General features: G+C 51.5%; 1 protein-coding gene across 5 annotated transcripts in view; it reads left to right on the top strand.

Moving 5' to 3' along the window:
- Positions 1-25,289, top strand: part of smarcc2 (SWI/SNF related, matrix associated, actin dependent regulator of chromatin, subfamily c, member 2) — a 341,362-nt gene that overhangs the window by 201,042 nt on the left and 115,031 nt on the right. For all 5 annotated transcript variants that reach the window (XM_067976774.1, XM_067976775.1, XM_067976773.1 and 2 more), the window contains exons 21-22: positions 9,744-9,905; positions 15,329-15,390. In XM_067976774.1, the coding sequence (XP_067832875.1) occupies positions 9,744-9,905; positions 15,329-15,390 (224 nt within the window). The remainder of the gene's footprint in view (positions 1-9,743; positions 9,906-15,328; positions 15,391-25,289) is intronic.

Genomic DNA, 25,289 nt, shown 5'->3' with positions numbered 1-25,289 from the left:
TAGGGGAATTTATGTCATGTAGGAGGTAACATCAGGTCATTGCTTTACAGTGACTGAAAACATCAAATTTTGTTTTTATTAAATGCTGCTCTGCAATTTTTCCTTCGGTGGTTGATCTCTGATGACCATCAATGTTTAGTCTTTAGATTCCTTTACTTTTTATCCCATAACACTTTGAAAGCTGAAATACACTGCAAGATGGAATGTAAGATGCACAACTGGAACTAGTTATCTGCTATTCAGCAATACTGAGGAGGTGGAATGGCGTTTAGCTGCACTTGGGGACTATTATGGGTTTTTGTAGCACTGGGGCAGGGTCCTTGGGTTTTGTAGCACTCGGGCGGGGTCCTTGGGTTTTGTAGCACTCGGGCGGGGTCCTTGGAATTGATAGTACTGGGGGATTGTTCTTTGGTCTAGAAGCAATAGACAACGGTCGTGCTGTTTGGGAGAACTGGGGCAGGGTCGTAGGATTTGGTATCACTGGGGGATGGTCCTGGGATTTGGTATCACTGGGGGATGGTCCTGGGATTTGGTGTCACTGGGGGATGGTCCTGGGATTTGGTGTCACTGGGGGATGGTCCTGGGATTTGGTGTCACTGGGGGATGGTCCTGGGATTTGGTATCACTGGGGGATGGTCCTGGGATTTGATATCACTGGGGGATGATCCTGGGATTTGGTATCACTGGGGGATGGTCCTGGGATTTGATATCACTGGGGGATGGTCCTGGGATTTGGTATCACTCGGGGATGATCCTGGCATTTGGTGTCACTGGGGGATGGTCCTGGGATTTGGTGTCACTGGGGGATGGTCCTGGGATTTGGTGTCACTGGGGGATGATCCTGGGATTTGGTATCACTGGGGGATGGTCCTGGGATTTGGTGTCACTGGGGGATGGTCCTGGGATTTGATATCACTGGGGGATGGTCCTGGGATTTGGTATCACTGGGGGATGGTCCTGGGATATGATGTCACTGGGGGATGGTCCTGGGATTTGGTATCACTGGGGGATGGTCCTGGGATTTGGTATCACTGGGGGGTGGTCCTGGGATTTGATATCACTGGGGGATGGTCCTGGGATTTGGTGTCACTGGGGGATCATCCTGGGATTTGATATCACTGGGGGATGGTCCTGGGATTTGGTATCACTGGGGGATGGTCCTGGGATTTGGTGTCACTGGGGGATGGTCCTGGGATTTGGTATCACTGGGGGATGGTCCTGGGATTTGGTGTCACTGGGGGATGGTCCTGGGATTTGATATCACTGGGGGATGGTCCTGGGATTTGGTATCACTGGGGGGTGGTCCTGGGATTTGGTATCACTGGGGGATGGTCCTGGGATTTGGTATCACTGGGGGGTGGTCCTGGGATTTGATATCACTGGGGGATGGTCCTGGGATTTGGTGTCACTGGGGGATGATCCTGGGATTTGGTATCACTGGGGGATGGTCCTGGGATTTGGTATCACTGGGGGATGATCCTGGGATTTGATATCACTGGGGGATGGTCCTGGGATTTGGTATCACTGGGGGATGGTCCTGGGATTTGGTGTCACTGGGGGATGGTCCTGGGATTTGGTGTCACTGGGGGATGGTCCTGGGATTTGGTGTCACTGGGGGATGGTCCTGGGATTTGGTCTCACTGGGGGATGATCCTGGGATTTGGTGTCACTGGGGGATGATCCTGGGATTTGATATCACTGGGGGATGGTCCTGGGATTTGGTATCACTGGGGGATGGTCCTGGGATTTGGTATCACTGGGGGATGGTCCTGGGATTTGGTATCACTGGGGGATGGTCCTGGGATTTGATATCACTGGGGGATGGTCCTGGGATTTGGTGTCACTGGGGGATGGTCCTGGGATTTGATATCACTGGGGGATGGTCCTGGGATTTGATATCACTGGGGGATGGTCCTGGGATTTGGTATCACTGGGGGATGGTCCTGGGATTTGGTATCACTGGGGGATGGTCCTGGGATTTGGTGTCACTGGGGGATGGTCCTGGGATTTGGTATCACTGGGGGATGGTCCTGGGATTTGGTATCACTGGGGGATGGTCCTGGGATTTGGTGTCACTGGGGGATGGTCCTGGGATTTGGTATCACTGGGGGATGGTCCTGGGATTTGGTGTCACTGGGGGATGGTCCTGGGATTTGGTGTCACTGGGGGATGGTCCTGGGATTTGATATCACTGGGGGATGGTCCTGGGATTTGATATCACTGGGGGATGGTCCTGGGATTTGGTATCACTGGGGGATGATCCTGTGGTCTGGGAAATAGGGGGATGGTCCTGTGGTTTGGTAGCCCAACTTCTGACCTTATGATGGAGGGAAGGTCATCGATGAAGCAGCTGAAGATGGTTGGGCCGAGAACACTGCCCTGAGGAACTCCTGCAGCAATGTCCTGGGGCTGAGATGATTGGCCTCCAACAACCACTACCATCTTCCTTTGTGCTAGGTATGACTCCAGCCACTGGAGAGTTTTCCCCCTGATTCCCATTGACTTCAATTTTACTAGGGCTCCTTGGTGCCACACTCGGTCAAATGCTGCCTTGATGTCATGGGCCGTCACTCTCACCTCACCTCTGGAATTCAGCTCTTTTGTCCATGTTTGGACCAAGGCTGTAATGTGGTCTGGAGCCGAGTGGTCCTGGCGGAATCCAAACTGAGCATCAGTGAGCAGGTTATTGGTGAGTAAGTGCCGCTTGATAGCACTGTCGATGACACCTTCCATCACTTTGCTGATGATTGAGGGCAAACTGATGGGGAGGTAATTGGCCGGATTGGATTTGTCCTGCTTTTTGTGGACAGGACATACCTGGGCAATTTTCCACTTTGTCAGGTCGATGCCAGCGTTGTAGCTGTACTGGAACAGTTTGGCTGGAGGCGCAGCTAGTTCTGGAGCACAAGTCTTCAGCCGGGATGTTGTCAGGGCCCATAGCCTTTGCTGTATCCAGTGCACTCAGCCGTTTCTTGATGTCATGGAGTGAATCGAATTGGCTGAAGACTGCCTTCTGTGATGATGTGGAGATGCCGGTGATGGACTGGGGTTGACAATTGTAAACAATTTTACAACACCAAGTTATAGTCCAGCAATTTTATTTTAAATTCACAAGCTTTCGGAGATTCTCTCCTGATGGTGGGGATATGGGGAGGAGGCCGAGTTGGATCATCCACTCGGCACTTCTGGCTGAAGATGGTTGCAAACACTTCAGCCTTGTCTTTTGCACTCACGTGCTGGACTCTGCCATCATTGAGGATGGGGATGTTCACAGAGCCTCCTCCTCCCGTTAGTTGTTTAATTGTCCACCACCATTCACGACTGGATGTGGCAGGACTGCAGAGCTTTGATTTGAGCTGCACATGCTTAGACTGCACCGTCCAAATTTAGATAACAGAGTCTTGAGTCTAAGCAAAAATATTGGCCTGGAAACCACTGCCTGTTTTGAGGTGGATTTTGGGCAGTCATCAGGAAAATATGTTCTTAAAGGCTGTAGCCTCAAATCACCCACAAAAAAAACTTCACCTGAATTCTCCTCCCAGAAAACCGCTAGTTCCTTTTAAGGCCTGCCACAAACCCATTCTGCCACCTTTAAATGGGGTCACAGGGGTGTGGCTAACACCTGTGCCCTATTCCCCTGCATTTCAGCCCAAATTACTGCCACTATATCTGCTGCATGGTATTTGAGGTGGATACCACACTGAGGCGGTCATTATGTGTGCTGTTACTGAAGGTTGGTGTTTCTGTGCCTGAATAGTGATTGTTTTCGTGCTTTGGTTTTTGAGTCAGGACTTTTGCTGCTACTTTTACTCAGCTCCACTCAAAGTCCTGCTTACACTCTGGACATGGATTCCTCAATGGGACTACCTTTATATTTTGCTATGAAGAGGAGGAGGAAGAGGATGAACACATGGTGGAGGCAACATTGGAGGCTCTCAGAGTCAGGATCACCGAGGTTCTCTCCACGTAGACGTTCACTCACCAGGGTCTACAAACCAAAGCACGAAGAAGATGTACATGATGGGGAAGTGGAACAGGAGAACCAGCTGCCAGAGTGAGGAGGGCACAAGTGATATCCCAGAACTTTCAATAAGTAAAGGTTGTCTCACCAAGTAAAGTCACTTCATACCTGCCTGTTCTCCCTCTACTCAAAATACCCTCACCAGGTCCCTCAGTGACATCAAGGCAGCATTTGACCGAGTGTGGCACCAAGGAGCCCTAGTAAAATTGAAGTCAATGGGAATCAGGGGGAAAACTCTCCAGTGGCTGGAGTCATACCTAGCACATAGGAAGATGGTAGTGGTTGTTGGAGGCCAATCATCTCAGCCCCAGGGCATTGCTGCAGGAGTCCCTCAGGGCAGTGTCCTAGGCCCAACCATCTTCAGCTGCTTCATCAATGACCTTCCCTCCATCATAAGGTCAGAAATGGGGATGTTCGCTGATGACTGCACAGTGTTCAGTTCCATTCGCAACCCCTCAGATAATGAAGCAGTCCGAGCCTGCATGCAGCAAGACCTGGACAACATTCAGGCTTGGGCTCATAAGTGGCAAGTAACATTCGCGCCAGATAAGTGCCAGGCAATGACCATCTCCAACAAGAGAGAGTCTAACCACCTCCCCTTGACATTCAACGGCATTACCATCGCCGAATCCCCCACCATCAACATCCTGGGGGTCACCATTGACCAGAAACTTAACTGGACCAGCCAGAAAATACTGTGGCTACGAGAGCAGGTCAGAGGCTGGGTATTCTGCGGCGAGTGACTCACCTCCTGACTCCCCAAAGCCTTTCCACCATCTACAAGGCACAAGTCAGGAGTGTGATGGAATACTCTCCACTTGCCTGGATGAGTGCAGCTCCAACAACACTCAAGAAGCTCGACACCATCCAAGATAAAGCAGCCCGCTTGATTGGCACCCCATCCACCACCCTAAACATTCACTCCCTTCACCACCGGCGCACTGTGGCTGCAGTGTGCACCATCCACAGGATGCACTGCAGCAACTCGCCAAGGCTTCTTCGACAGCACCTCCCAAACCCGCGACCTCTACCACCTAGAAGGACAAGGGCAGCAGGCGCATGGGAACAACACCACCTGCACGTTCCCCTCCAAGTCACACACCATCCCGACTTGGAAATATATCGCCGTTCCTTCATTGTCGCTGGGTCAAAATCCTGGAACTCCCTTCCTAACAGCACTGTGGGAGAACCGTCACCACACGGACTGCAGCGGTTCAAGAAGGCGGCTCACCACCACCTTCTCGAGGGCAATTAGGGATGGGCAATAAATGCCGGCCTTGCCAGCGACGCCCACATCCCGTGAACGAATAAAAAAAAAAGTTCTCAAGACTCCTGCCAAGGTCTTTCATAAGACAGATGTCTACATTTCCCTGCCATCATCCAGTTGAAAGCAGACCCAGAAATGAACTCTATGTGATCAATAATAGTATGACACCAGTCGCTCAATTGGGTCTCGAGTTACGTTTAAGTAAATGGGTTTCGTTTTCGCACCGTATTTTGTGAATCAAGCTATCTTTACTTGAAACAACAATATTCAGCAGGAAGGTCCAACAAATTCCATTCACCCTTTCTACAGCTACTTCCTAACACTGTGACTACCCTTTGTGCCATCTAACTTCTTACTCTATTTCCTAATGTACTACTGCTGTGAAGTTCCACCTGAGTGAGATGAGGTTGAGTGGTGGGTGCTCGGATGGTTTCCCTGGAGCTTCAGAAACCTGTGGTGACTCTTGTCTCAGGGTAAATGCTGCCCAGAGGGAGCAGCTTCTGGTAGCCTGGCTCTTGCAGTGGCAAGTGGGGGGGCCCATCTCTGAAGCTCCATCATGCGAAGGTGTTGGAGAGGGCCTTAAGGAAGCAGGCTTAATGCCACTCTCCAGAGCGACTGTGACATCTGCACCCAGTCTAAGCCGCCTACTGGTGCTGGGTACAGATTCTGGTCAGTGTCAGTACAAACCTAATAGTCCCAACCAAGTCTTGGAAACCAAGTGTAGTGTTCAGACTGATCCTCAAGGCAACTATTGAAGCATTGGTAGCTGCCACTCCTGACGTTCTGCAGGCCATGTAGGACTTCCAACAATGTGTTGCAGATGTGTGTGACAAACTCCTCCCACTTGTCCATCATCTCAACAGCATGCACAGAAACTGTTGGCACCGTTTGCACATAAGATCAGTGCTCCCGAGTCATTGTTCTTTTGAAGACCGGGCCCCTTCGATCTGGGTCCTGAGGAGAGTTGTTTCTCCCCCCTCTGTGGAGAAACAGCACACTCCCTCTTCTACTCCCAGGTCCTCAATCTCACTAGTGCTCAGTGACTCACCCAGTGACAGCTCTGTGCTGGTGTCAAAGGCTAAAGAGTGGTCGAGAAAACTGTTTCAGTGCTATGGCAGGGTGGAAACCTGATTGTAAAGGTTCCAGCATGGAGTTGTGAGAAAGATCATTGGGTTTAGAGTAGTTATGGAAAGGGACAAGGAACAATCGAAGGAATTCTATGCTGGAACCTCTCCAATCAGGTTTCCACCCCTGCCAGTGTTATAAATTGGATATGTTGTGGCGATGCCGGTGATGGACTGGGGTGGACAAATGTAAGGAATCTTACAACACCAGGTTATAGTCCAACAGCTTTATTTGAAAATCACAAGCTTTCAGAGCTTACCTCCTTCGTCAGGTGAGTGAGTGAAGGGTTCTAAAATCGCAGAGCATATATTAGGCTGGGAGACGATCACAGCAATCAAAGGTGTCGTTGGTGTTCAGACAGGTTAGTGCAGTTGATGTATATATGGACTTTCAAAAGGTGTTTGATAAAGTACCACATTATAGACATGTTAGCAAAATTAAAGCCCATGGGATTAAAGGGACAGTGGCTGTGTAGATATGAAAGGAGAGAATAGGAGTAAACGGTTGTTTTTCAGACCAGAGGAAAGTATACAGTGGTGTTCCACAGGGGTTGATATTAGGACCACTGCTCTTTTTGAGAAAAATTTTCCAGGTAGGAGAGTTTATATGGAGGGAGAGGTTAAGAGTGGGTAGTGAAATCCGAGGAGAGAGGGCAAAGGGACTTGAGATGCTGATTGAGCGATTCCTCATCCTGTGTTTTCAATGCAGAGTCGGAGGGAAGAAAGGAGGGAGGATATATTGGTGAGAAATACCGGGTGGGCATTGAGGGGGCAGTAGAGAACGAGGATTTTAAAGGAGAGGCAAGAGAGGGGGAACAAGATGCTCAAAAGAGAAGGTGCCAGAGGAGTAGGAGGACAGACCAAGGTGTGATTTGGCGATACGTGCCACATCAACATTGCAGTGGTTCGGATGGGGCAGGTGATGGAACGTATGGCCAGGCAGGGAGGCTTCATTAAGGGGCAAGGTGTCATCACCTGTGAGCCAAGTTTTAATCAAAGCCATGATGTCAATGCATTCATCCACAATAAGGTCATGGATGGCAAGGGCCTTGTTCGCAAGTGAACGGATGTTCTGGAGGGAAATGCAGAAAGGGGCGGTGATTGTTGAACCCCTGGCAGAGTCCACAGAGTCAGTGGTGGGCGGGGTGAATGGGATTTGATGGAGGTTGGTGAGATTAGCCCCCAGCGGGCGTGCTGGGTGGGAAGGTCGTCAAGAGTGGAGAAAGGGGAAGTTGGGGTTGCTGCTCGTAAGGAGGAAAAGATGGATACCTTGATGGGCCCTTCGAAAATGTCGTGGGGGCATGGACGGTAGCAATAGGCAAAGTACCTGAGAGGGAGAAATTAAAGGTGGTATGACTGGGTAACAGGAAGGGGAGAAGATAGAAGAAAAGGGCCCAGAGAGATAAAGAGGAAAATAGAAGTAATGGGCTCAGGTTTGAAGTGGCAGCCAAAATGGGCACACAAATGCACTCAAAGGAAATTCAGATTACGTAGGCATGGCAAAGATTAGGATAGATATGACTGTAAATGGAGAATAGGAAGGAGACAATAAGGGAGAGCCCAAAGTTAAAGTCGAGGTCCAGTGGTGGGATGAAGTTGGCTTGTAGATAGGGTGGAGTCAGCTCGGAGCACAACGAACTGATGTCCACGTGAGGAGGGTTAGCGAGTCCAGTAGCTGTTTGAGAGGCGGAGTATCAGTGGGAGCACTGCTAGAAGTTTTCCCGTGGAAAATGAAGAGCCGAGGAGGCGTGAAGAGTTGACCATGAGTCAGTATAGGTTGATCCAGGGATCCAGTGGAGTCAGCGACAAGGGCAAGCAGGTGGGAAGCAGCAGAGCAAAGGTCATTAGGCATCAATGGAGCATAATCCAGAGCAGGATAGGAACTAGCAGAAACCGATCAGAGCGAGCTCAGCGTGGAGTGAAAAATTCCCAGCCGAGAAGCAGTAAAGTGAGGACACAGCAACAGGCCAGATACGACAATTGAGACTGCCCAGCAGAAAATACAGTCTCCATGGAAAACGGAGGCGAAGTTGGGGATCACTATAAGGTTCAGAAGCAGCAAAGAAATGGACTTCGGCCCAGGAGAAGTGGATTTCTGTCCAGGACCCACACAGTAGCAAAATAAAGCTGAGAAACCAGCAGTGCACTGCAGGACAGTCAGAAGCTCAGCAGGTAATAGCAACAGGTGCAGGATGGGCTGTAGGCTAGAAAAAGCTACCTTACAACTGAGCAGCAGAGTCACCGCAGCCGAGTCTTCTAGAAGAGTCCAGTAGAACAGTGTAGTCCTGGTGGTAGAGGAGTCTCGGAGTCTGGGAAGTCAAATTTCAGCAAGGTTCCAGCCGTTGAAAAGAGCTCACTGAAAACAAGCAGGGTCAAGGGATGGCCTGTGCACAGACAGCTTTGAACTTGTAGATTGGGCTAAAATGGGCCCAGTGTTAGGTAAGCTGTGGAAGAGAGAAGATTGGGGGAGAAAGGCCAATGGATGGCCAGAGATAGAGTTGCCAAAGTAACTGCCAGCCCATGAGCCAGCTTGAATTTTGAGTCTAGTACCATAGTTGGAGTCATGAACTGACATCAGCAGGCCATCTGCAGAAAGCTGGGCTCCTTAAAATGATGTAGCGGGTACAAACACATTCTAGCAGGTCAAACCTTGACTCCATTATTCAAGGATTTAAAAACCGCTGGACGAGAGTGAGGATTGTGCACCCGACGATGATGATGATGATGATTTGGCTGCTCAGTATCAAATTCTAATAACTAATGAGACCAGAGCTGTACTGTTTCTTTTCTTTGCTAATGATAAGATTCCCCAGTATCTGAAAATCAGGGATGTGCAGTAGGATTTACCACTCCCAAACACCAGAGAGAGTAAATTGTCCAAAGGTGCCAGTACTGAATGTTATTTTTCATTGCAGGTGCCCAGTATATTAATGCAATTAAAGTTTTTTTTATGATATGTTCTGCAGGGATTTTTTATTTTTCCCGAGTGGTCACCTTGCAGTCTTATATACAGAGGAGGCGTGTATGTGAAGAATTGTGAGATCAGGGCGTAGGTAGAGACAGGAATGCACACACTCCCATCACTAGGCCAGCGAGGATTCTCTCGCCTGGAAGTTGAAAGCAAATCCTGAAGGAATAAATTAGCTTTATATGTAAATAAAAGATGATTGTTTATAGGATGCCTTTTATTTTACAGTTTCATGATCCTGTTCCACAAGACACTTCACCCTGCTCATATACCACAAATAGAGAACAGGAAATTCATGCCTGTAAGTATACAGGGGACTACATTACACCTCTCCCATTTTAATTATTGGGGCTTGCTTTGCAGAGGAGTTCTCGAAGATGAAGGAAGAGGTCCCCTCAGCTCTGGTAGAAGCTCATGTAAAGAAAGTAGAAGATGCTGCTAAAGTCACTGGAAAGGCAGATCCAACGTATGGCCTGGAGAGCAGTGGAATTGCAGGGACTACCCCAGATGAGCCGGAGAAGTTGGGTGAGTACATGTGATGAGTTATGCCAGCAAAGCTGAAGGCAATGGACCTTTCACGGTTAACTTGTCTTTGCCAAGTAGCTGTACCCAAATAGACTTGGTATATATTTCAGCCCTTGAAATGTCACTGGAATTTGACTTGTTGTCCTTTCGGGGTGTTGGTGTTTTTCCTTGGGGTAAATGCCACAGGAGTGGTTTTACAGTTTCCAGACCAAATGTTGTTGCATGCCAAGCTCATAACGTTCCGCTTTTCAAGCAACCAGTTAAGAGTTAGAGAAGGAAAGCATGATTGGTCCACTTCTCTCATAGCAATTTTGGCCCTGACAAAGGTCTGACAGGTACTCAGGGTGTGAATATACAAAGGTCTGACAGGTACTGAGGATGTGAATATACAAAGGTCTGACAGGTACTGAGGGTGTGAATATACAAAGGTCTGACAGGTACTGGGGGTGTGAATATACAAAGGTCTGACAGGTACTGAGGGTGTGAATATACAAAGGTCTGACAGGTACTGAGGATGTGAATATACAAGGTCTGACAGGTACTGAGGATGTGAATATACAAAGGTCTGACAGGTACTGAGGGTGTGAATATACAAAGGTCTGACAGGTACTGAGGATGTGAATATACAAAGGTCTGACAGGTACTGAGGATGTGAATATACAAAGGTCTGACAGGTACTGAGGGTGTGAATATACAAAGGTCTGACAGGTACTGAGGGTGTGAATATACAAAGGTCTGACAGGTACAGGGGGTGTGAATATACAAAGGTCTGACAGGTACTGAGGATGTGAATATACAAAGGTCTGACAGGTACTGAGGATGTGAATATACAAAGGTCTGACAGGTACTGAGGATGTGAATATACAAAGGTCTGACAGGTACTGAGGGTATGAATATACAAAGGTCTGACAGGTACTGAGGATGTGAATATACAAAGGTCTGACAGGGACTGAGGGTGTGAATATACAAAGGTCTGACAGGTACTGAGGGTGTGAATATACAAAGGTCTGACAGGTACTGAGGATGTGAATATACAAAGGTCTGACAGGTACTGGGGGTGTGAATATACAAAGGTCTGACAGGTACTGAGGGTGTGAATATACAAAGGTCTGACAGGTACTGGGGGTGTGAATATACAAAGGTCTGACAGGTACTGAGGATGTGAATATACAAAGGTCTGACAGGTACTGAGGGTGTGAATATACAAAGGTCTGACAGGTACTGAGGGTGTGAATATACAAAGGTCTGACAGGTACTGAGGGTGTGAATATACAAAGGTCTGACAGGTACTGAGGATGTGAATATACAAAGGTCTGACAGGTACTGAGGGTGTGAATATACAAAGGTCTGACAGGTACTGGGGGTGTGAATATACAAAGGTCTGACAGGTACTGAGGGTGTGAATATACAAAGGTCTGACAGGTACTGAGGGTGTGAATATACAAAGGTCTGACAGGTACTGAGGGTGTGAATATACAAAGGTCTGACAGGTACTGGGGGTGTGAATATACAAAGGTCTGACAGGTACTGGGGGTGTGAATATACAAAGGTCTGACAGGTACTGAGGATGTGAATATACAAAGGTCTGACAGGTACTGAGGATGTGAATATACAAAGGTCTGACAGGTACTGGGGGTGTGAATGTACAAAGGTCTGACAGGTACTGAGGATGTGAATATACAAAGGTCTGACAGGTACTGAGGGTGTGAATATACAAAGGTCTGACAGGTACTGAGGGTGTGAATATACAAAGGTCTGACAGGTACTGAGGATGTGAATATACAAAGGTCTGACAGGTACTGGGGATGTGACTATACAAAGGTCTGACAGGTACTGAGGATGTGAATATACAAAGGTCTGACAGGTACTGGGGATGTGAATATACAAAGGTCTGACAGGTACTGAGGGTGTGAATATACAAAGGTCTGACAGGTACTGAGGGTGTGAATATACAAAGGTCTGACAGGTACTGGGGATGTGAATATACAAAGGTCTGACAGGTACTGAGGATGTGAATATACAAAGGTCTGAAAGGTACTGGGGGTGTGAATATACAAAGGTCTGACAGGTACTGAGGGTGTGAATATACAAAGGTCTGACAGGTACTGAGGATGTGAATATCCAAAGGTCTGACAGGTACTGAGGGTGTGAATATACAAAGGTCTGACAGGTACTGAGGATGTGAATATACAAAGGTCTGACAGGTACTGAGGGTGTGAATATACAAAGGTCTGACAGGTACTGGGGGTGTGAATATACAAAGGTCTGACAGGTACTGGGGGTGTGAATATACAAAGGTCTGACAGGTACTGGGGGTGTGAATATACAAAGGTCTGACAGGTACTGAGGGTGTGAATATACAAAGGTCTGACAGGTACTGAGGGTGTGAATATACAAAGGTCTGACAGGTACTGAGGGTGTGAATATACAAAGGTCTGACAGGTACTGAGGGTGTGAATATACAAAGGTCTGACAGGTACTGAGGGTGTGAATATACAAAGGTCTGACAGGTACAGGGGGTGTGAATATACAAAGGTCTGACAGGTACTGAGGGTGTGAATATACAAAGGTCTGACAGGTACTGGGGGTGTGAATATACAAAGGTCTGACAGGTACTGGGGGTGTGAATATACAAAGGTCTGACAGGTACTGAGGATGTGAATATACAAAGGTCTGACAGGTACTGAGGGTGTGAATATACAAAGGTCTGACAGGTACTGGGGGTGTGAATATACAAAGGTCTGACAGGTACTGAGGATGTGAATATACAAAGGTCTGACAGGTACTGGGGGTGTGAATATACAAAGGTCTGACAGGTACTGAGGATGTGAATATACAAAGGTCTGACAGGTACTGAGGGTGTGAATATACAAAGGTCTGACAGGTACTGGGGGTGTGAATATACAAAGGTCTGACAGGTACTGAGGATGTGAATATACAAAGGTCTGACAGGTACTGGGGGTGTGAATATACAAAGGTCTGACAGGTGTGAATATACAAAGGTCTGACAGGTACTGAGGGTGTGAATATACAAAGGTCTGACAGGTACTGGGGGTGTGAATATACAAAGGTCTGACAGGTACTGAGGGTGTGAATATACAAAGGTCTGACAGGTACTGGGGGTGTGAATATACAAAGGTCTGACAGGTACTGAGGATGTGAATATACAAAGGTCTGACAGGTACTGAGGGTGTGAATATACAAAGGTCTGACAGGTACTGAGGATGTGAATATACAAAGGTCTGACAGGTACTGAGGATGTGAATATACAAAGGTCTGACAGGGACTGAGGGTGTGAATATACAAAGGTCTGACAGGTCCTGAGGGTGTGAATATACAAAGGTCTGACAGGTACTGAGGGTGTGAATATACAAAGGTCTGAGAAAGTGCCCAGACATTTTCAAACCAACAGTGCACTGAAAACACAAGAAATCCTGTCGCCGTTTACTTTCATGCCTTTTCTCTTCAAACAGTTTTAATTTCTGACGTTTGCTGTGGTCTTTTGATGTCTCTCTTTTTTCCTATTTCTTTTGTTACACTTGGCGTGACTAGCCAATGGATTTTTAAAGTACTCCTTTACAGCCTCGGCCTGCTGTGAAAGAGCTGATACTTGCTCCTCATCCTCCTGCACACTTTCCTTCTTCTCTGTTGGTATGTAAGGGGTGAGGACTTGGAGTACAGGGGAATGAGGACGTTGGGGAACCAGTCGAGAGTCCTTTCTCGGTTTACGACTGCCTCTCAACTCTGCAACTCCCATTCGGCATTCCTTTGGACTATGCCTATACTCCTCTCATACCTTCTCTTGCTGTTCACTGAATTTGTTGCACATTGTTGAGCACTGTTTTAGCTGCTTGATCAGGACTTGACAGGTTATATATAATCCTAGGACGATCAGGCCCTTTTTGGCCTTGGACTCCTCATCAAAGAGCGCTCTATCTCATTTAAATGCATCTCCATGTCCAACACAAATTCTGATCCTTGATGTTCAAGGATACATTTCTCTAAACTCTCATCTAGTTTAGATTTTGATTGTGCCGTGGCTTTATGATAGTTTACTGTAGCGCACCAGTCCTGAAAGTCAGTAAAAGGCTCGAAACTGAACCTTACCTATCAGAGAAATCAGGTTGCGACCCTTAAATCTCCGTTCTGTAATACATCAACACAATTCTGGGGTGCCAAATGTTAGAGGAAGGGTAAACATGTGTTTTTACTGATAATTTACTCCTCAAATCAATAGGGTTAGCAACAATACTGGTCCTACTACATCTTCCCAATACAACATCCCATGTCCCAGGCCTCATTCACCTTCCCAATAACCCTGTTTCAGTTGTTTATCACCCCTGTGTAAAGAAATACTCCTGGGTCTACTCCCTGCCCTTCATACCCCTGACCCTGTGCTCTGAAAGCATTGTTCCCAGTTTACTTTTTCAAACCATGAAAAACTTATACACTCAATAAGATCCCTTCTATCAAATCACCTCAAATATCTTGAGTACGAGCACATGGTGATCAGCGTAGTTGCTCTCCTCTGAACTGCTTTATAGGCCGTGATGATGTCCCCTTACTGATGCAATACCTGACAGTATCCCTTACTAGTACTCTGCTCACCAGCTCAGCAAGCCTTCAATGCATACCGGCCTCTGCAGACCTCAGATTCATTAACCATTAACTTGCTTATTAGTCCTATCTCATCACTTGTGAATTGCCCTCTCACACTTTGCTGAATGCCCTCACAGTGTTACGATACGCCCATGAGACCAGATCTTTCCACTTCTCCTTGGCCAGTTCTGTCCCACCCATGGAGTACATGTACTTACCCCCTATTTTACTTTGCAATATGCATTGACCATATGGAGCTTCATTTGCCACTCGTTAGCCCAGGTAATGCCTACTTGTCAGTCGTGCTCAGTGATAGCACTCTCGCCTCGAGTCAGAAGGCGGTGGGTTCAAGTCCCACTCCAGGACTTGAGCACATAATCTTTCCTGACACTCCTGTGCAATACTGAGGGATTACTGCATTCTAACTTCGAAGATGCAATACCTTGAACAGCAGTTGCCTGTATCAAAGTAGAGTCTGCAGTTCCCATGCGGGATCCATTGTGATGTTATCCACTCCAGTTGGTTCCTCATTTTCCACATGATATTGAGAGAAGTAGGTGGTATGTGTGAGACATTTATCTCCACTTGTATGAAATATTTCAATCAACTGAGAACCGCATTCCTGTCCACTGGAAGAAATATTACAGGTAGCTTTGTACAGTTCATAACAACATTATAGATGAATGCTACATGCGACTAAATTTTGCGCTAAGTTTAAGAGATTTCTAGCAATCTTAAGCAGCTAATATTGCAATTTAGACTGACTGATTTTACATATCCCTGAGGATATGTAAAATGACATTGTCTTACTTTCTATTTTTCAGAGGAGGGCGGTGATGAAATTAAGTCAGATGGCCAACCAGCAGAAGATAAAAAAGAAACAAAGGTAACACTGCGCTTTCCCACAGTTATGTTCTCTCCCGCTGCTGTGTTCTCTCTCTCTCTCTCCCGCTGCTGTGTTCTCTCTCTCTCTCTCCCGCTGCTGTGTTCTCTCTCTCTCTCTCGCGCTGCTGTGTTCTCTCTCTCTCTCTCCCACTGCTGTGTCCTCTCTCTCTCTCTCGCGCTGCTGTGTTTTCTCTCTCTCTCTCCCGCTGCTGTGTTCTCTCTCTCTCTCCCGCTGCTGTGTTCTCTCTCTCTCTCCCGCTGCTGTGTTCTCCCTCTCTCTCCCGCTGCTGTGTTCTCTCTCTCTCTCTCCCGCTGCTGTGTTCTCTCTCTCTCTCTCCCGCTGCTGTGTTCTCCCTCTCTCTCACCCGCTGCTGTGTTCTCCCTCTCTCTCCCGCTGCTGTGTTCTCCCTCTTTCTCTCTCTCCCGCTGCTGTGTTCTCTCTCTCTCTCTCCCGCTGCTGTGTTCTCTCTCTCTCTCTCGCGCTGCTGTGTTTTCTCTCTCTCTCTCCCGCTGCTGTGTTCTCTCGCTCTCTCCCGCTGCTGTGTTCTCTCGCTCTCTCCCGCTGCTGTGTTCTCTCTCTCTCTCCCGCTGCTGTGTTCTCCCTCTCTCTCCCGCTGCTGTGTTCTCCCTCTCTCTCTCTCCCGCTGCTGTGTTCTCTCTCTCTCTCCCGCTGCTGTGTTCTCCCTCTCTCTCCCGCTGCTGTGTTCTCTCTCTCTCTCTCTCCCGCTGCTGTGTTCTCCCTCTCTCTCCCGCTGCTGTGTTCTCTCTCTCTCTCTCTCCCGCTGCTGTGTTCTCTCTCTCTCTCCCGCTGCTGTGTTCTCTCTCTCTCTCCCGCTGCTGTGTTCTCCCTCTCTCTCCCGCTGCTGTGTTCTCTCTCTCTCTCTCCCGCTGCTGTGTTCTCTCTCTCTCTCCCGCTGCTGTGTTCTCCCTCTCTCTCTCCCGCTGCTGTGTTCTCTCTCTCTCTCTCTCCCGCTGCTGTGTTCTCTCTCTCTCTCGCGCTGCTGTGTTCTCTCTCTCTCTCTCCCGCTGCTGTGTTCTCTCTCTCTCTCGCGCTGCTGTGTTTTCTCTCTCTCTCTCCCGCTGCTGTGTTCTCTCTCTCTCTCCCGCTGCTGTGTTCTCTCTCTCTCTCTCCCGCTGCTGTGTTCTCTCTCTCTCTCTCCCGCTGCTGTGTTCTCTGTCTCTCTCTCGCGCTGCTGTGTTCTCTCTCTCTCTCTCCCGCTGCTGTGTTCTCTCTCTCTCTCTCGCGCTGCTGTGTTTTCTCTCTCTCTCTCCCGCTGCTGTGTTCTCTCTCTCTCTCCCGCTGCTGTGTTCTCTCTCTCTCTCCCGCTGCTGTGTTCTCCCTCTCTCTCCCGCTGCTGTGTTCTCCCTCTCTCTCTCTCCCGCTGCTGTGTTCTCTCTCTCTCTCCCGCTGCTGTGTTCTCCCTCTCTCTCCCGCTGCTGTGTTCTCCCTCTCTCCCTCTCCCGCTGCTGTGTTCTCTCTCTCTCCCGCTGCTGTGTTCTCCCTCTCTCTCCCGCTGCTGTGTTCTCTCTCTCTCTCTCTCCCGCTGCTGTGTTCTCCCTCTCTCTCTCTCCCGCTGCTGTGTTCTCCCTCTCTCTCTCTCCCGCTGCTGTGTTCTCTCTCTCTCTCTCCCGCTGCTGTGTTCTCTCTCTCTCTCTCCCGCTGCTGTGTTCTCTCTCTCTCTCTCTCCCGCTGCTGTGTTCTCCCTCTCTCTCTCTCCCGCTGCTGTGTTCTCTCTCTCTCTCCCGCTGCTGTGTTCTCTCTCTCTCTCCCGCTGCTGTGTTCTCCCTCTCTTCTCCCGCTGCTGTGTTCTCTCTCTCTCTCTCTCCCGCTGCTGTGTTCTCTCTCTCTCTCCCGCTGCTGTGTTCTCCCTCTCTCTCCCGCTGCTGTGTTCTCTCTCTCTCTCTCTCCCGCTGCTGTGTTCTCCCTCTCTCTCTCCCGCTGCTGTGTTCTCTCTCTCTCTCTCTCGCGCTGCTGTGTTTTCTCTCTCTCTCCCGCTGCTGTGTTCTCTCTCTCTCTCCCGCTGCTGTTTTCTCTCTCTCTCTCTCCCGCTGCTGTGTTCTCCCTCTCTCTCCCGCTGCTGTGTTCTCCCTCTCTCTCTCTCCCGCTGCTGTGTTCTCCCTCTCTCTCCCGCTGCTGTGTTCTCCCTCTCTCTCTCTCCCGCTGCTGTGTTCTCTCTCTCTCTCCCGCTGCTGTGTTCTCCCTCTCTCTCCCGCTGCTGTGTTCTCTCTCTCTCTCCCGCTGCTGTGTTCTCTCTCTCTCTCCCGCTGCTGTGTTCTCCCTCTCTCTCTCTCCCGCTGCTGTGTTCTCCCTCTCTCTCTCTCCCGCTGCTGTGTTCTCTCTCTCTCTCCCGCTGCTGTGTTCTCCCTCTCTCTCCCGCTGCTGTGTTCTCCCTCTCTCTCTCTCCCGCTGCTGTGTTCTCTCTCTCTCTCCCGCTGCTGTGTTCTCCCTCTCTCTCTCCCGCTGCTGTGTTCTCTCTCTCTCTCTCTCCCGCTGCTGTGTTCTCCCTCTCTCTCCCGCTGCTGTGTTCTCCCTCTCTCTCTCTCCCGCTGCTGTGTTCTCTCTCTCTCTCCCGCTGCTGTGTTCTCCCTCTCTCTCCCGCTGCTGTGTTCTCTCTCTCTCACTCTCCCGCTGCTGTGTTCTCCCTCTCTCTCTCTCCCGCTGCTGTGTTCTCCCTCTCTCTCTCTCCCGCTGCTGTGTTCTCTCTCTCTCTCCCGCTGCTGTGTTCTCTCTCTCTCTCTCCCGCTGCTGTGTTCTCCCTCTCTCTCTCTCCCGCTGCTGTGTTCTCTCTCTCTCTCCCGCTGCTGTGTTCTCTCTCTCTCTCCCGCTGCTGTGTTCTCCCTCTCTCTCCCGCTGCTGTGTTCTCTCTCTCTCTCTCTCCCGCTGCTGTGTTCTCTCTCTCTCTCCCGCTGCTGTGTTCTCCCTCTCTCTCCCGCTGCTGTGTTCTCTCTCTCTCTCTCTCTCCCGCTGCTGTGTTCTCCCTCTCTCTCTCCCGCTGCTGTGTTCTCTCTCTCTCTCTCTCGCGCTGCTGTGTTTTCTCTCTCTCTCTCCCGCTGCTGTGTTCTCTCTCTCTCTCCCGCTGCTGTTTTCTCTCTCTCTCTCTCTCCCGCTGCTGTGTTCTCCCTCTCTCTCCCGCTGCTGTGTTCTCCCTCTCTCTCTCTCCCGCTGCTGTGTTCTCCCTCTCTCTCCCGCTGCTGTGTTCTCTCTCTCTCTCTCTCGCGCTGCTGTGTTTTCTCTCTCTCTCTCCCGCTGCTGTGTTCTCTCTCTCTCTCCCGCTGCTGTTTTCTCTCTCTCTCTCCCGCTGCTGTGTTCTCCCTCTCTCTCCCGCTGCTGTGTTCTCCCTCTCTCTCTCTCCCGCTGCTGTGTTCTCTCTCTCTCTCCCGCTGCTGTGTTCTCCCTCTCTCTCCCGCTGCTGTGTTCTCCCTCTCTCTCACTCCCGCTGCTGTGTTCTCTCTCTCTCTCCCGCTGCTGTGTTCTCCCTCTCTCTCCCGCTGCTGTGTTCTCTCTCTCTCTCTCTCCCGCTGCTGTGTTCTCCCTCTCTCTCCCGCTGCTGTATTCTCTCTCTCTCTCTCTCCCGCTGCTGTGTTCTCTCTCTCTCTCCCGCTGCTGTGTTCTTTCTCTCTCTCCCGCTGCTGTGTTCTCCCTCTCTCTCTCCCGCTGCTGTGTTCTCTCTCTCTCTCTCCCGCTGCTGTGTTCTCTCTCTCTCTCTCCCGCTGCTGTGTTCTCCCTCTCTCTCTCCCCGCTGCTGTGTTCTCTCTCTCTCTCTCTCCCGCTGCTGTGTTCTCTCTCTCTCTCTCGCGCTGCTGTGTTCTCTCTCTCTCTCTCCCGCTGCTGTGTTCTCTCTCTCTCTCGCGCTGCTGTGTTTCTCTCTCTCTCTCTCCCGCTGCTGTGTTCTCTCTCTCTCTCCCGCTGCTGTGTTCTCCCTCTCTCTCTCTCCCGCTGCTGTGTTCTCTCTCTCTCTCTCCGCTGCTGTGTTCTCTCTCTCTCTCCCGCTGCTGTGTTCTCCCTCTCTCTCCCGCTGCTGTGTTCTCTCTCTCTCTCCTGCTGCTGTGTTCTCTCTCTCTCTCCCGCTGCTGTGTTCTCCCTCTCTCTCTCTCCGCTGCTGTGTTCTCTCTCTCTCTCCCGCTGCTGTGTTCTCTCTCTCTCTCCCGCTGCTGTGTTCTCTCTCTCTCTCTCTCCCCGCTGCTGTGTTCTCCCTCTCTCTCTCTCCCGCTGCTGTGTTCTCTCTCTCTCTCCCGCTGCTGTGTTCTCTCTCTCTCTCCCGCTGCTGTGTTCTCCCCTCTCTCTCCCGCTGCTGTGTTCTCTCTCTCTCTCTCTCCCCGCTGCTGTGTTCTCTCTCTCTCTCTCCGCTGCTGTGTTCTCCCTCTCTCTCCCGCTGCTGTGTTCTCTCTCTCTCTCTCTCCCGCTGCTGTGTTCTCCCTCTCTCTCTCCCGCTGCTGTGTTCTCTCTCTCTCTCTCTCGCGCTGCTGTGTTTCTCTCTCTCTCTCCCGCTGCTGTGTTCTCTCTCTCTCTCCCGCTGCTGTTTTCTCTCTCTCTCTCCCGCTGCTGTGTTCTCCCTCTCTCTCTCCCGCTGCTGTGTTCTCCCTCTCTTCTCTCTCCCGCTGCTGTGTTCTCCCCTCTCTCTCCCGCTGCTGTGTTCTCCCCTCTCTCTCTCTCCCGCTGCTGTGTTCTCTCTCTCTCTCCCGCTGCTGTGTTCTCCCTCTCTCTCCCGCTGCTGTGTTCTCTCTCTCTCTCCCGCTGCTGTGTTCTCCCTCTCTCTCTCTCTCGCTGCTGTGTTCTCTCTCTCTCTCTCCCGCTGCTGTGTTCTTTCTCTCTCTCCCGCTACTGTGTTCTCTCTCTCTCCCGCTGCTGTGTTCTCTCTCTCTCTCCCGCTGCTGTGTTCTCTCTCTCTCTCTCTCCCGCTGCTGTGTTCTCTCTCTCTCTCTCCCGCTGCTGTGTTCTCCCTCTCTCTCCCGCTGCTGTGTTCTCCCTCTCTCTCCCCGCTGCTGTGTTCTCTCTCTCTCTCCCGCTGCTGTGTTCTCCCTCTCTCTCCTCCCGCTGCTGTGTTCTCCCTCTCCCTCCCGCTGCTGTGTTCTCCCTCTCTCTCTCCCGCTGCTGTGTTCTCTCTCCCTCCTGCTGCTGTGTTTTCTCTCTCTCCCGCTGCTGTGTTTGTTCTCTCTATCTCTCTCTCTCTCACGCTGCTGTGTTTTCCCTCTCTCTCCCGCTGCTGTGTTCTCTCTCTCTCTCCCGCTGCTGTGTTCTCTCTCTCTCTCCCGCTGCTGTGTTGTCTCTCTCTCTCCCGCTGCTGTGTTGTCTCTCTCTCCCGCTGCTGTGTTCTCCCTCTCTCTCTCTCCGCTGCTGTGTTCTCTCTCTCTCTCCCGCTGCTGTGTTCTCTCTCTCTCTCCCGCTGCTGTGTTCTCTCTCTCTCTCTCTCCCGCTGCTGTGTTCTCCCTCTCTCTCTCTCCCGCTGCTGTGTTCTCTCTCTCTCTCCCGCTGCTGTGTTCTCTCTCTCTCTCCCGCTGCTGTGTTCTCCCTCTCTCTCCCGCTGCTGTGTTCTCTCTCTCTCTCTCTCTCCCGCTGCTGTGTTCTCTCTCTCTCTCCCGCTGCTGTGTTCTCCCTCTCTCTCTCTCCCGCTGCTGTGTTCTCTCTCTCTCTCCCGCTGCTGTGTTCTCTCTCTCTCTCCCGCTGCTGTGTTCTCCCTCTCTCTCCCGCTGCTGTGTTCTCTCTCTCTCTCTCTCCCGCTGCTGTGTTCTCTCTCTCTCTCCGCTGCTGTGTTCTCCCTCTCTCTCCCGCTGCTGTGTTCTCTCTCTCTCTCCCGCTGCTGTGTTCTCCCTCTCTCTCTCTCCCGCTGCTGTGTTCTCTCTCTCTCTCCCGCTGCTGTGTTCTCTCTCTCTCTCCCGCTGCTGTGTTCTCTCTCTCTCTCTCTCCCGCTGCTGTGTTCTCCCTCTCTCTCTCTCCGCTGCTGTGTTCTCTCTCTCTCTCCCGCTGCTGTGTTCTCTCTCTCTCTCCCGCTGCTGTGTTCTCTCTCTCTCTCCCGCTGCTGTGTTCTCCCTCTCTCTCCCGCTGCTGTGTTCTCTCTCTCTCTCTCCCGCTGCTGTGTTCTCTCTCTCTCTCTCTCCCGCTGCTGCGTTCTCTCTCTCTCTCCCCCGCTGCTGTGTTCTCTCTCTCTCTCTCTCGCGCTGCTTGTGTTCTCTCTCTCTCTCTCCCCGCTGCTGTGTTCTCTCTCTCTCTCGCGCTGCTGTGTTTTCTCTCTCTCTCTCCCGCTGCTGTGTTCTCTCTCTCTCTCCCCGCTGCTGTGTTCTCTCTCTCTCTCCCGCTGCTGTGTTCTCTCTCTCTCTCTCTCCTCCCGCTGCTGTGTTCTCCTCGCTCTCTCTCTCCCGCTGCTGTGTTCTCTCTCTCTCTCCCGCTGCTGTGTTCTCTCTCTCTCTCCCGCTGCTGTGTTCTCTCTCTCTCCCGCTGCTGTGTTCTCCCTCTCTCTCCCGCTGCTGTGTTCTCTCTCTCTCTCTCCCGCTGCTGTGTTCTCTCTCTCTCTCTCTCCGCTGCTGTGTTCTCTCTCTCTCTCACCCGCTGCTGTGTTCTCCCTCTCTCTCTCCGCTGCTGTGTTCTCCCTCTTCTCTCTCTCCCGCTGCTGTGTTCTCTCTCTCTCTCTCCCGCTGCTGTGTTCTCTCTCTCTCTCTCGCGCTGCTGTGTTTTCTCTCTCTCTCTCCCGCTGCTGTGTTCTCCTCTCTTCTCTCTCGCGCTGCTGTGTTTCTCTCTCTCTCTCCCGCTGCTGTGTTCTCCTCTCTCTCTCCCGCTGCTGTGTTCTCTCTCTCTCTCTCTCCCGCTGCTGTGTTCTCCCTCTCTCTCCCGCTGCTGTTTCTCTCTCTCTCTCTCTCCCGCTGCTGTGTTCTCCCTCTCTCTCTCCCGCTGCTGTGTTCTCTCTCTCTCTCTCCTCCGCTGCTGTGTTCTCTCTCTCTCTCTCCGCTGCTGTGTTCTCTCTCTCTCTCCCGCTGCTGTGTTCTCCCTCTCTCTCCCGCTGCTGTGTTCTCTCTCTCTCTCTCCCGCTGCTGTGTTCTCTCTCTCTCTCCCGCTGCTGTGTTCTCCCTCTCTCTCTCCCGCTGCTGTGTTCTCTCTCTCTCTCTCTCCCGCTGCTGTGTTCTCTCTCTCTCTCGCGCTGCTGTGTTCTCTCTCTCTCTCTCTCCCGCTGCTGTGTTCTCTCTCTCTCTCGCGCTGCTGTGTTTCTCTCTCTCTCTCCCGCTGCTGTGTTCTCTCTCTCTCTCCGCTGCTGTGTTCTCTCTCTCTCTCTCCCGCTGCTGTGTTCTCTCTCTCTCTCTCCCGCTGCTGTGTTCTCTCTCTCTCTCTCCGCGCTGCTGTGTTCTCTCTCTCTCTCTCCCGCTGCTGTGTTCTCTCTCTCTCTCTCCGCGCTGCTGTGTTTCTCTCTCTCTCGGTGTCTCTCTCCCGCTGCTGTGTTCTCTCTCTCTCTCTCCGCTGCTGTGTTCTCTCCTCTCTCTCCCGCTGCTGTGTTCTCCCTCTCTCTCTCTCCCCGCTGCTGTGTTCTCTCTCTCTCTCCCGCTGCTGTGTTCTCCCTCTCTCTCCCGCTGCTGTGTTCTCCCTCTCTCTCTCTCCCGCTGCTGTGTTCTCTCTCTCTCTCCCGCTGCTGTGTTCTCCCTCTCTCTCCCGCTGCTGTGTTCTCTCTCTCTCTCTCTCCCGCTGCTGTGTTCTCCCTCTCTCTCCCGCTGCTGTGTTCTCCCTCTCTCTCTCTCCCGCTGCTGTGTTCTCTCTCTCTCTCTCCCGCTGCTGTGTTCTCTCTCTCTCTCTCCGCTGCTGTGTTCTCTCTCTCTCTCTCTCCCGCTGCTGTGTTCTCCCTCTCTCTCTCTCCCGCTGCTGTGTTCTCTCTCTCTCTCTCCGCTGCTGTGTTCTCTCTCTCGCTGCTGTTCTCCTCTCTTCCCGCTGCTGTGTTCTCTCTCTCTCTCTCTCCCGCTGCTGTGTTCTCTCTCTCTCTCTCGCCGCTGCTGTGTTCTCCCTCTCTCTCCCGCTGCTGTGTTCTCTCTCTCTCTCTCTCCCGCTGCTGTGTTCTCTCTCTCTCTCTCCCCGCTGCTGTGTTCTCTCTCTCTCTCTCTCCGCTGCTGTGTTCTCCCTCTCTCTCCGCTGCTGTGTTCTCCTCTCTCTCTCCCGCTGCTGTGTTCTCCCTCTCTCTCCCGCTGCTGTGTTCTCTCTCTCTCTCTCTCCGCGCTGCTGTGTTTCTCTCTCTCTCTCTCCGCTGCTGTGTTCTCTCTCTCCGCTGTGTTCTCTCTCTCTCCCGCTGCTGTTCTCTCTCTCTCTCTCCCGCTGCTGTGTTCTCCCTCTCTCTCCCGCTGCTGTGTTCTCCTCTCCTCTCTCTCCCGCTGCTGTGTTCTCTCTCTCTCCCGCTGCTGTGTTCTCCTCTCTCTCCCGCTGCTGTGTTCTCCCTCTCTCTCACTCCCGCTGCTGTGTTCTCTCTCTCTCTCCCGCTGCTGTGTTCTCCCTCTCTCTCCCGCTGCTGTGTTCTCTCTCTCTCTCTCTCCCGCTGCTGTGTTCTCCCTCTCTCTCCCGCTGCTGTATCTCTCTCTCTCTCTCTCCCGCTGCTGTGTTCTCTCTCTCTCCGCTGCTGTTTCTCTCTCTCTCTCCCGCTGCTGTGTTCTTTCTCTCTCTCCCGCTGCTGTGTTCTCCCTCTCTCTCCCGCTGCTGTGTTCTCTCTCTCTCTCTCCCGCTGCTGTGTTCTCTCTCTCTCTCCCCGCTGCTGTGTTCTCCCTCTCTCTCTCCCGCTGCTGTGTTCTCTCTCTCTCTCTCTCCGCTGCTGTGTTCTCTCTCTCTCTCTCGCGCTGCTGTGTCTCTCCTCTCTCTCTCTCCCGCTGCTGTGTTCTCTCTCTCTCTCGCCGCTGCTGTGTTTCTCTCTCTCTCTCCCGCTGCTGTGTTCTCTCTCTCTCTCCCGCTGCTGTTCTCTCCTCTCTCTCTCCCGCTGCTGTGTTCTCTCTCTCTCTCTCCGCTGCTGTGTTCTCTCTCTCTCTCGCGCTGCTGTGTTCTCTCTCTCTCTCTCCGCTGCTGTGTTCTCTCTCTCTCTCTCGCGCTGCTGTGTTCTCTCTCTCTCTCCCGCTGCTGTGTTCTCTCTCTCTCTCCCGCTGCTGTGTTCTCTCTCTCTCTCCTGCTGCTGTGTTCTCCCTCTCTCTCCCGCTGCTGTGTTCTCCTCTCTCTCTCTCCCGCTGCTGTGTTCTCTCTCTCTCTCCCGCTGCTGTGTTCTCCCTCTCTCTCCCGCTGCTGTGTTCTCTCTCTCTCTCCCGCTGCTGTGTTCTCCTCTCTCTCTCTCCCGCTGCTGTGTCTCTCTCTCTCTCCCGCTGCTGTGTTCTCTCTCTCTCTCCCGCTGCTGTGTTCTCTCTCTCTCTCTCTCTCCGCTGCTGTGTTCTCCCTCTCTCTCTCTCCCGCTGCTGTGTTCTCTCTCTCTCTCCCGCTGCTGTGTTCTCCTCTCTCTCTCTCCCGCTGCTGTGTTCTCCCTCTCTCTCCCGCTGCTGTGTTCTCTCTCTCTCTCCGCTGCTGTGTTCTCTCTCTCTCTCTCTCCCGCTGCTGTGTTCTCCCTCTCTCTCTCTCCCCGCTGCTGTGTTCTCTCTCTCTCTTCCCGCTGCTGTGTTCTCTCTCTCTCCCGCTGCTGTGTTCTCCCTCTCTCTCCCGCTGCTGTGTTCTCTCTCTCTCTCTCTCCCGCTGCTGTGTTCTCTCTCTCTCTCCCGCTGCTGTGTTCTCCCTCTCTCTCCCGCTGCTGTGTTCTCTCTCTCTCTCTCTCTCCCGCTGCTGTGTTCTCCTCTCTCTCTCCCGCTGCTGTGTTCTCTCTCTCTCTCTCTCCCGCTGCTGTGTTCTCCCTCTCTCTCTCCCGCTGCTGTGTTCTCTCTCTCTCTCTCTCTCCGCGCTGCTGTGTTTTCTCTCTCTCTCTCCCGCTG

Source organism: Heptranchias perlo, chromosome X, assembly GCF_035084215.1.
Source record: "Heptranchias perlo isolate sHepPer1 chromosome X, sHepPer1.hap1, whole genome shotgun sequence".
NCBI classification, from domain to species: Eukaryota; Metazoa; Chordata; class Chondrichthyes; order Hexanchiformes; family Hexanchidae; genus Heptranchias; species Heptranchias perlo.
This window is presented reverse-complemented; position numbering and strand designations above follow the sequence as displayed.